The sequence below is a fragment of the Octodon degus genome, unplaced genomic scaffold (assembly GCF_000260255.1).
Source record: "Octodon degus isolate 3935 unplaced genomic scaffold, OctDeg1.0 scaffold00282, whole genome shotgun sequence".
In the NCBI taxonomy this organism is placed as follows: domain Eukaryota; kingdom Metazoa; phylum Chordata; class Mammalia; order Rodentia; family Octodontidae; genus Octodon; species Octodon degus.
The window spans coordinates 1632414-1644523 of NW_004524858.1; the positions used below are offsets into that span (position 1 = coordinate 1632414).

A 12110-nucleotide genomic window follows, 5' to 3' on the forward strand; every position below is an offset into this window, starting at 1 on the left:
TTAACCATTCAGTAGAAAAGTATGAAGACGAAATATAGGAAGTAAAGCCATGCTGTTATGTTGAGCTGTGGGGTACTCAGGTCAATAATTTCTGACATTGCCAGTTAAACAGAAGACCCAATGCTATTATGGTCTACTGTACTCTTTGAGAATATTTTGCTGAGTTTACACACCTATAATATTCAATAACGGAACTTTGAAAAAATAGGGTATACAGATGAATGTCCATTTTGTATCTTTGTAATCAAAGTGGTTAGGATAGATATATAGTTGCATTCTCTTAATAAATAGAATGATTTGTTCTAATGGTGTTTGTAAATAGGATCTCAAGTCTGCATCTTGTACAGCAGTTAACCACAAGAAGAATATATGTAGTGTGTTATTTGTTGAAACTGTACTTCTGATTTGATTTGAAACTGTCTCATTGCTGTTTATCAATAAAATTTTGAAAAAAAATGATGTATCCTACCTAAGGGCTCAGAGGACTAAAGCACCTGTGCAGGCAGAGCGCAGCAGCTGGGGTTCAATCTTAGCACCCTGGGGGAGTTCTGAGATGGAGATTGAGACTGGGCGTGGTGGTGCGAGCCTGTAATCCCAGCCTTTGGGGCGCTGAAAACAGGAGAATCACTACAAGTCTCATCTGTGTATTGAGACCCTGTAGACCCTGTCCTAAATGCAGGAAAAAAAAAGATGTACTGTAGACAGCTACAAATTCCCTATAATGTATTTGATTTTTGTGCATATCTAAAGTGTGCCAGTAAATGTAATTTAAATTACACTATAGGTACTGTAAGTTTATATTAATAAAAAAACTAGAATAAAAAGTTATAAATAAATTTTGCATGGATGTTGAATTAGGAATTTGAATTACTGCATTCAGTGCAATTTTGGAATCCCACAACACGGAGAAATATTTGAATGTGAATTCAGCACAAGGAGTATCATGGTGACAATATGGGGCATACAGAAAGTGGCTAGTGGTTGCATTAAACCTAGGTGTGAGGGAGCGTGTCTCCTTGTTCTGTGCTCTGGATCACAACCCACAGATGTTATGGGCTGGAAGAGGCCATCGCAGAGTTTTTCAGTGAATAGCTAGCACTGAACCTCCACTGCAGTCCATACATCACGTCCCAGATTTGCTCCTCGAAACAGGCTGAGGAGCAAATCTGCCCAGGAGGAGGCAGCTCCTGGGATGCTGCTGGCAGTGGTCTTGGATGAGTCATGGCACCTCTAGGTGGACAGAATGACACATAAATATAATTTGCAACTTGTGCTTTTCACCTGGACGCTAGACCTCAGATGCAGAACCAAGAGGGAAATGGTGGCAGATTTTACCTGGGTCCCCTGGGAGGCTTTGCAGACTAGGGCCAGGGGGTAAGAGTGTCTCTCTGCATCAAAAACAATAACACACACACACACACACACACACACACACACACACAGGATTTATCTGTTTATGTGGCTGACACGGGAAGGATCCTCTTCACTCAGAAAAGACTTTGCAGACATTCCTAAGATGCTCCTGTGGATCACTGTGTTCTTTCTCCTGCAGCATCCCCACTTAGTGTGTAATTTTGAAAATGAACGCTGCCTGGTTGGAAGGAGCACCAGTGTGTACAAGGATGGAGACGTGGTGATCGGGGGACTTTTCTCCCTTTTTATTTACATCTACTACACAGGTATCTTTCACCTAAAGCCTCTAAAGGACTCCTTCATCATAGCGTAAGTGTCTTTCATTTTTATTTTCTGGCTGGTTACATGGAAGGACAATGTCTAAGCATCTGTGAGTGAACATAGCCATGTTCACCCCTCCACTCCTTCCATGTTCTTCCCACCCAGAAAGGTAAGGTGCTGTCCACAAATCACTGTGAATTATTCTGTACTTTTCCTATTTTTCAAACTAGGAGTATATATTGCTATTTTCTTACCCTCTTGTTTTCAGAGGCTTTATTCTACTGTCCCTGGCCTCCTCCCAACTGAGCTGCCACTGCATAGAACACTGACTGATGTTCTTCAGACTCAGAGCCTAAGACATTGTGTTGAATTCAGCACTGAGCAGGGGCCACAGAATATGCACTGCGTACATAGCTTGCCCTTATAATCTTGTTTATTTGCACATGAAATGTCTTATATCCCTACAGACCATCCATTGCTATGCTTAACCTCCTGCTAGTGGAAGTTTGTACTGTAGAAATTCAGCTCCTTTCCCATAGTGTGCAAGTCATGGCATTATGCAGTGTGTCCTCCATGAGCTGTGCACCTGAAAGCCAAGGCATGAATGAGGAATAATTTGTTCATGAGATTCTCACCTTACAGATTTAATTCTTCTTCACTTGAAAGCATGGACTTCTGTTCCCAGGCCCCATGACACCACTTCTGTAGCCAAATGTATCATTGCTTCATGCATTTGCACAGTGTTGGTGGACTCCAGCCGATTCTTTGTGCTCTTATGTGGAACAGTGATCTTACTGATGCAATGATTGATTGGCTTTTATCTGATGCTGAAGCTGTGGGGGCCCAGTGATGGTCCAGGAATGGGGAGCAGGAGGGCAGGCTAAGAGGTACTGGCCTCTGACTTCCATAGATGCTTCTGTATCATTCTCACATTTAGCATCAGGTCCTAATGCCTGCATATACTTTTATTCCTGATATTTTTTTCCCCACATTGTCCTGTCTTTTTATATTACCTAGGTTATCAGGGAGGTAGTTAGGGTTAGGAACTGATCACAGATTACTATTAGATTTCAAGATTATGTCGAGGATGCTAGATGAGAATGAGCTTCTATTTCAGGGAGGAGGGAGGATGCCACCCCTCTCTCTGTTGTCCTGTGATCTCCACTCCACCAGCTCAGGAATTGGTCTCCTGTTCAGCTTGCCCAGCTTCACTCCTACACACAGTAACCCTAGCCTGTGACTGAAAAGATCATCCTTACAATTCCAATAGCTGTTCATGTTCGGTGTGACTTGCCCACCGGGAACAAATGTTAAAGGAACGCAAGGAATGTTTTATTTCTCATGAAATCAGAAGGAAAAGGGAAAAAATTAAAAAAAATTCATATGTATTTTCTAGGTATATTTAACCATGTATTTCAAAAAATCATTTCAGTGTTAACAGATGTCCCAGGTATTCAGAAATGCCATGGCTCTAATAATGGACATAGTCACAATAATATCGTAGACTTTTCCACACCCACACATAGGTACTAGATTCAAAGCAGGATGTGCTGGTTCTGTGCTACTGCAAACCATTTCCTCCCTCACACAGAATATGACATGTGTATCAACATACATATCAATATGTCAAGGAAAACTCACCTGCCTCCATGACATATGTAAGGCTGGAAACTTTATTTTTTACTATGATATGGAACTTTCTAAATTTCTAATTGGTTCCTTGTGTTATGTCTCTATAATAAGGACGTTAATAGATGGTTGGTAGACATTGTACTGTAGTGCACGACTATGCAGATGCATAGTCTCTGGTTAGAGCAAGCGAATGGTTGAGAAGGAAATTGGCTGGGTCTAAACCTCGCTGCATTAGGAAATGCTTTTATTTTTAATATCCAACAACCATTTAGAAACATAATAATGAACACTTTAGATGTCATACAGGGAAATATTTTTTCCTTAGTTTTTTACCTCAATCAAGTGCCCTAAATTGATGGTTGCAAATAATGTGATGTCATTATATTTACTTATGTTTAATACTTGGAGTGATTATATTTCCTGTGTTTCCTTAATAATATGTTACTTCATGTCTTATTATTTATAATTTGTGTATTTTGCTATAAGTGTTTTTACTAGTTCAAAAATATTTTGCCTATTGAATAAAGGATTAATTGATAACTTTATACATGGTATTTTAAACAAGATTCACTGTCTCTATATGGTTTTTTTTTTTTTTTTTTTGTGCAACCGGGGATTGAACTCAGGCCCTGCGCTTGTCAGGGAAGCACTTATTCCCCTGAGCCATCTCCCTGGCCCTCTCTATATGAATATTTTGCATAAACTATCATTTTAAAAGGTGAAATAAACATGAAATTTCAAGTATTAGAAAATTCAGGTACTGTTTTGCTTTTTTTGCTTCTCTTTGCAAGGCATTACAATGAATAATTTATAACTGTCTATATTAATTCAAAAATTATTTAGTGCCTCTTCAATTTATTTAACAATAGTTACCTTTTCAAAATTCATCATATAGGTGACATAATATTTATCTTTAATTTGTAATAGGAAGTCTGTAATATAAATAGTATACTTGTATATATATATTTAAATTAGTAAAAATTGTTATGTAGCTTCTTTCTTTCTTCTTTTTAAAATAATTTTATTAAGAAACAAATAGCAAGTAGACAATTTCAAGACAGATTAGTAGTAAGGGGCTGGGGAGATGGCTCAGTGGAATAAGTGCTTCCCTGGCAAGCACAAGGGCCTGAGTTCAATCCCAGGTTCCGTTAAAAAAAAAAAAAAAAAAAAAACCAGAAAGAAGAAAAACAGATTAGTAGGACAGTTTCAATAATTAATACATTGCATATTGTTGTCTTAGTGGTTATTCATTGTACAAGATGCAGACATGATATCCTGTCTCAAACACTATTATAAAAAATGTCTCTATTCATTGAATTAAGAGAATGGAGCTGTATATCTATCCTAACTATTTTCAGTGTACAGATACAAAATGGTCTTGCATTTGTACCCACTTTATCTGTTATTAGTTTCCTTATGGCAGCAAATACTGTATGTGGATAAGCACATTGATTTTCTTCTTGCAGAAATGTGAGGACACTTTAAAAAATTAGGAACTTTTGTAATGACACATGTAGGATAATAGCTGCCTCTGTCTGTCTCTGTCTGTCTGTCTGTCTCTGTCTCTGCCTCTGTCTCTATCTCTCCCCCTATTTTATCAAATATTTATTTTATGGCTTTAGAACTCCAGCATGATGTTAAATAATTTTAATGATAACACAGAAATATTGCCTTGGTCCCTATTTTGTTATTGGGAACAGAAACAAGGAAGTGTTGTGCCACTTGTCTATACCCCTGGACCTTGAGATAATTCTTTGTTGAAAACTGTTGGCTATTTACAGAAATCTCAGGTGAATTTTATATAAAACACACTTTATGTTTCACATATCCACTTTCTGTTAAGAAATTACTAGAAGAGGACACTATTTTCAATAGTGGGAATTGAGAACCAGGCCTGGACGCTGAGCTAGATCACTAACCTGATTTAATTTTTTTTAATTTTGGGAAAGAGACACGCTGAGTATTAACCGGTCCCAGCCGGCTTGAGCATGTAGTTGTCCTGCTTCATCTGCGTGACCCTGAGCTAGGATCAAGGGTGTGCCCCGCTGCATTAGTTTCTAGTGTGACATTTGAGAAGTGACCTGCAAATTCTTTTAGACTCAGTTTGTATTAGACATGATCTTTCAACCTCGTTGAGTACAATAGCAATATTTGTATAATTTACCTTCAATATTTTAACTTCAGTATCTTGGGTGATTTTTTAAATTTTATTTTTTAAAGTCAAAATCGGGAAGCTTTTATTTGTTCATTTTTCATTTTATTAGAACATGATTGCTGCATATAGTGATTACATTCATTGTGGTGAATTGGTATATATACGTGACACAACTACATCGATTTTTCTTCCACATCCTCCTTTTATTTTTCCAGCATCAGATTTATCTTCTAGGTCCATATGAAGTCTATCATCATATACACTGATTTTTTTTTTCCAGAACCAGGGATTGAACTCAGACCCTTGTGCTTCTCAGACAAGCACTTATTCTATTGAGCCATCTACCTGGCCCCATATGCACTGATTTTAACCAGACTAGTGTGACAAAAACACACAAAACTCTTAAGACAGTTATACTAAATCAACACAAGATATACTTTATGTATATATTGTCTATGTGAATTCCAATAGCTTTACCTCTCTTTTTTCCTATTATCCGTCTTTTATTTCACAAACTGCATATGTTGAGTTTTTAATATAAAACCGTGTGATTTTTAAGCTTTTGTGTTTGATTTACTTCATTTAACATCATGGTCTCAAGTTTTATCCATTTTCTTACAAATGACTAGTACATCCTCCTGTACAGTAAAGCAGTACTGTGTTGTGTATAAACACTAAATTTTCTTTAACAGTTCTTCTGAGGATGGACACACCTGCTGTTTCCAAGATTTAGCAATTGCAAACTGTGATTATATGTATATACGAGTATAAGATGTCTTTAATGCTTTTGTGAAGATACTCAGAAGGGGAATATCTCAATTAAATTCAGTTTCTACTCCGAACTTTTTGAGGAATCTCCATACTGATTTCCGCGGTGGGTGAACATGTTTACACTCCCACCGACAATGAAGAAGGCCTCCTTTTCCTCACAGCTTGCCAGGATGTGTTAGTTTTTACTTTCTTGATGGTCACCATTTTTTTCAGTGGTATGACAGAGTCTCAGTGTTGCTTTAATTTTTTTTTTCTCAAGTGACTACTAAGGTTGAACATTTTTTTTTCATGTATTTAATTGCCTACTTTGATTGTATCGTTTAAATTTGAAGAGTGATTGTTGGAGTTCTTTGCATGTTCTTCATCTTAGTCCTTTGAAGAGAATCTAGCAAAAATCTCCCCATTTTGTAGTTGTCTTTTCAATCTGTCCATGGATTTGTTCCTTTGCAAAGCTTCGTAATTTGATGTCATCTCTCTTGTTGCTTCTTTGTAATGTTTCTCATGCAACTGGAGTTTTGCTCAGAAAATTTGGCCCACACCTGTTTTCAGGTGTTTCACCTATTTTGTCTTCTGATTGTTTTTTTTTTTTTCTAATGTTGAGATCTTCAATCCACTTCCATATAGTTTAGTACATGTTGAGAGATATTGGTAGAGTTTCAAATATTGGCATGCATATAGTCAGTTTTTGTGCAGCATTTGTTAAAAAAACAACAACAAACTATCTTTCATCCAGTGAAAGGACTGAGTCCCTATCAAAGATAACCTAGTTGAGTATACCTGAGGTTGTTTCTCCCTCTTCTTTTCCATTGATCTAAAAGTCAGGTTTTGTCAGTTTTGTACTGTTTTTACCACTACTTTTGTAGTGTATCTTAAGTCTGGAATCGTTATGCCTGCTGTCTTGATCTTGTTCAGAATTGCAGATGCATAACTTCAATGAGGAAGTCTTAGGAAACTCAATTTCAACCTTTTGCTACACCATAATCACCCCTCAGATGTGTTTATTGATGTGTCACAGACATTTCATTTAACATTATATTTCTGATTTGTAAGTATTTCCACTTTCCTGTGTATTATTGTTATAATACAAAATGTGTATTTTGTGTTGTTTAACTGAAAAATCTAAGACTACTTGGAGTCAGTTATTTAAAGATGAAGTTAATTTCTTGGTCATTTAACATTAGTTAGGATAACGATGGAAGGACCAGGATATAGCTTAGTGATACAGGCATTTGCTTGCAAGTGCAAGGTCCTGAGTTCGATTCCCAGTACCAGGAAAAAAAATATATCGGTAGAATTTTATCTGCTGTATAAAAATATAAAACCAACTTTGTATTTACAACAATAACTCTTCATATTGAACATTTTTGGCTCAAACAAGGAAAAGAATCAGTTTTCTAGCTTATCAGTGACCATCTGACCAGTAAGTACTAACATAACAAGACAGCAAAGTGATTGTCCTGAAATCTGAGGCACTGATTTTAGTCATGAGAAATCCACCCACAAGTCCTCATCTAACCCTAAATAAGTTCTCATCTAACACAAAAGAAAATCACTGTCACTAAGAATGTTGTATTTATGCTTCAGGTCTTATAAAATGAATAAGGGGGAGAACCATGGACATTCAGTTCATAAATGCTAGTGCACTAGATTGTAACTCAATTTTAGGTTAAATCTTTACTGTGAAGTCCTCTGTGCTCTCTATGCAGGCATATGCCCAACAGCTACCAGAATGTTCTAGCTTTCCTATTTGCTATAGAAGAGATCAACAAGGATCCTCACCTTTTACCCAACGTATCTCTGGGATATGAGGTTCACAATTTCCTTTACAGTCACTGGAGGATGCTGGAGAGTTCCCTCATTTTGCTCACAGGAAAGGATGAGATCCCTAATTACTCCTGCAGGAGAGGGAGAAAGGCTGTGGCAGTGCTAACAGGGACCACATGGGCAACTGCTACGCACGTTGGAAGCCTGCTGGAGCTCTACAAGTTTCCACAGGTGAGACTGAGTGAGGCAAAGGAAGGGAAACTATGTCTATGTTGGTGAAATTATGAGATTCCCAGAGCGGAAGAGGCATCCTGCTCAAAACACAGTTTTTTAAGTGTTTGATTTGAATACATAAGTATAAGAGAGTTGGTGTTTTGCTCACACTTTCCTTATGTACAGCAAAAAATAGCAAGAGAAGAAAACAATTATTTCCTAAAATTCTAAATCTTATCAGCTGTTTTCACAGAAGCACAGGGAGATAATGAGAAAAGCTGGATGAATAGCCTCCCCACATGACCTTTCCTGCTGTTGCTTAGTATTCTCCAGACCTGAACTTGTCTTTTGGTCAACACTCTTCCTGCTATTCCTTCCCATTTTCTTTCCTTTTAGGTTACATTTGGTTCTTTTGATCCTATGCTAAGAGACGATGGACAGTTTCCTTCTGTCTATCAGGTAGCCCCGAAGGACACATCGCTGGCCTTTGCTATGGTCTCCTTGATGCTTCATTTCAGCTGGACCTGGGTGGGGCTGGTCATTATGGACGGTCAGAAGGGTCATCAGTTTCTCCTAGATGTCACAGGGGAGATGGAGAGGAACCAAATCTGTGCAGCATTTGTAAAAATGGTCTCAACTCCCCTTGTATCATATATGGCACTTACAAAGCAACATATTATCCTGACCAAGGAAATGTCACAAGTAAATGTGATAGTCATTTATTATGACACTGATTTTCTAAATGATGTAAATTATAATCTAGAGAATTACTTACTCACAGGCAAAGTTTGGGTCACAAACTCACAATGGCATGCTGATATGACAGGCAAAAGTTTCATATTTAATTCATTCCATGGGGCGCTCATTTTTTCAAACCGCCATGAAAAAATTTCTGGTTTCTCAACTTTCGTCGAAGCAGTCAACCCTGTCAAATACCCAGAAGACTTTTACCTCACCGTGTTTTGGTTCCAGAATTTCCACTGCTCTTTCTCTGATTCTGATTGTTCGCTGAAGGACTGTACCCCTAATGCCTCTCTGGCATGGCTGCCTGTGAACCGTTTTGACACAGCCATGACCGATTGGAGTCACAATACACACAATGCTGTGTATGCTGTGGCCCATGCCCTCCACCAGATGCTTCTTGAAGAAGCACAAATGCCATCATCGATGGGAAACAAAGAAGGGATGACGTTTTCCCCCTGGCAGGTAAATCATCTTTTCTTGTAATAGCATTCAGGGTACCATTTAAGCCAGTGTACCGTATGCACTTCATTGGAGAAGTTAAAAAATTTTATATCAACAAATTTGTGATCTTACACCAGCTCATTATTGAAGAGCTGGTCACTCAGAAGGAAGCCTTAGTATCAAAAAAATCAATATGAACCAAGATCATGACTTTAGTGCATAGGAAGTCAGTGCCCAAGTTGAAAACATATTTCTTATAAAATCGAAATATTTTTCCCTGATTTTCTAAAAGGGCAACAGGAAGCTTCTTCATTCTTGAATTTAAATTGTGTTAAAACCTTTGCAATACATATTATTTGAGCTTCTCACTTGATACTGCCATTTCTTTTGCTAGGGACAATTTCTTTTAGGCAAGTTCATGCTATGGGATCATTGAGAGACAAAACAAATGAAGCACCTATTATTAATTTTTTCTAACATCCATGACAATCTTATTTAAATAAGTTTGGGAAGTTTTATCTTATGACTTTTAAGGAAAAATATGGTGTGTTTTTCTATATAAGATTTTATTTATTCTAAGTTATCAAATTCCAGCATAAAGCTTTCATTATGAGATAAAGATTGAAATAATTAGGAGCATTCCTTAGTTCATTCTTGACTTAATCTTGAGGCCTCACTCACCAGAGGATGATGTCTCTTTTAGCTCCACCGAATTTTGAAGAACATCCAATTTTCCAATCCTGCTGGAGATCAAGTGCATTTGGACGACAGAAAGAAACTGGATGTAGACTATGACATTCTCAACTTTTGGAATTTTCCAGAGGGTCTTAAACTTAAGGTCAAACTTGGGACATTTACCCAACACGTTTCACACGGCCCAAAATTGTCTTTATGTGATGATATGATCGAGTGGGCCACAGGAACTGCAGAGGTGTGTTGGGCATAATCACAACGCAGTTCATTAACAACAAATATCCACACTATTGTCATGGATATTGTACCACAAATTCTGCTCTTGAGATGGGTAGCTGGTAATTAAAGTTCTCAGTTTTTAATTTTATAAATTTTCTCATTGCTTCTCAATGAATTGGAAGCAACATATTTAACTATGTTTTATGATAGCTGTAAATTTTATATTGACAAATATGGCAATTTGCACATGTATATAGATAATATTATTTATGTGTGCATACAAATTGTTTTTCTTTCAAGTTGTAAAGGAGTGGTAATATTCTAAGAACTCACTAACATACATTTTCCCCAGGCTCTGCACTCTGTATGCAGTGAGAGTTGCCATCCTGGATTTAGGAAAAGCTCTCAGGAGGGAAAGCCTGCTTGTTGTTTTGATTGCACCCTGTGCCCGGACAATGAGATCTCCAATGACACTGGTAAGAGCATGTCTTGAGGACAAATTCTCCATCTTCATTTTATATTCACCTCACCCATCCAGGAAATGAAAACTAATCTTGCAGAGGTTAATGATGACAAAATTATTTTTCCTGTCAGTTGGAAATTTGTTTCTCCAACTTGGTACTGTTACCCTTAAAAGACACATTCTGTGTCCTTTGCACTCACTATATATACTCATAGATTCACTGTTTCTCTTGTTTCTTCTTTTCTTCTCTTTTTGACATTACTGAGTTCTGAACCAAGAGGTGGATTTACTGGAGTTGTCTTTTCATGTCTTATTTTTGTTGCTGCTATTTTGAGAAAAATCTTGCCAATTCTCCTCAGCCTGTTTCAGGTGACTGAATTTTTGGGATTGCAGTTACACAAAACTCTCCCATTGTTTAGATTGGGTTTTCTAGACTGACCAAAAACAATGTTTTATCACAAGAACTTTTTTCTCCAACCTCATAGTTTCTGAGCTTCATCTTCACCATAAATCTTAACGCAGAGCATCCTTAAACAGCAGCTATTCACGTTTTGGAGCCTTGTTTTGATTGGAGATAGATATCCAGCTTATCCTTATTTTTCATGACCAAGCACTGATCTTCACAGAAAGCGAGTGGTCACACAGATTAGGTTTGGCTTGAGACAGAGACATGTCTTTGGTGTATGACACGCCAGGAGTACACCACGATGTCAGCTACTAGGATATTATCACTTCTGTTCCAGGACCCATAGAGAAGTAGGGGAGATTGTACACATCGTGACTCAGAGTTTATACTGTAGAGCTACAGGCCAGTATGCATTTAGGCTACTGACTTAGTGAGCGATTGCACCCTTACTTTTAAAGAACATTAGAGACATTTTCACAGAGGGAGTAGCATTAGTATTTGTTGTGGTTCCTCCCAAAATGTGTATGCAAATGTTCATGTGTACAGAACATCACTGGATTACATGGGTGCTATGGTCAACAGTGAGCTTATCCAGTGTTGAGCCCATAGGTACACATGCTGTTAGCAGGGAGCCTGCTCACAAGACCATTCTGCATGGGGGGAGGAATCAGAGGGGCACTTCTCTATTCTCCATTTCAGATTCATTCTCTCTCTGTTTCTGTCTCTCTTCTCTGTCTCTCTCTGTTTCTGTCTCTCTGTCTCTGTCTCTCTGTCTTTGTCTCTGTCTCAGTCTCTCTGTCTCTGTCTCTCTGTCATTGTCTCTGTCTCTATATGTCTCTCTGTCTCTCTGTCTCTCTGTCTCTCTCTCTGTCTCTCTCTCTGTCTCTCTCTCTGTCTCTCTCTCTCTCTCTCTCTCTCTCTCTCTCTCTCTCTCT

General features: G+C 37.9%; 1 protein-coding gene across 1 annotated transcript in view; it reads left to right on the top strand.

Annotated features, from left to right (window-relative positions):
* Positions 1–1516: 1516 nt before the first annotated feature.
* Positions 1517–12110, top strand: part of LOC101585711 (vomeronasal type-2 receptor 116-like) — a 15535-nt gene continuing 4941 nt past the window's right edge. The window contains exons 1-5 of the mRNA XM_004646899.1: positions 1517–1722; positions 7939–8227; positions 8606–9415; positions 10098–10325; positions 10659–10782. Coding sequence (XP_004646956.1) covers positions 1517–1722; positions 7939–8227; positions 8606–9415; positions 10098–10325; positions 10659–10782 — 1657 coding nt within the window. The remainder of the gene's footprint in view (positions 1723–7938; positions 8228–8605; positions 9416–10097; positions 10326–10658; positions 10783–12110) is intronic.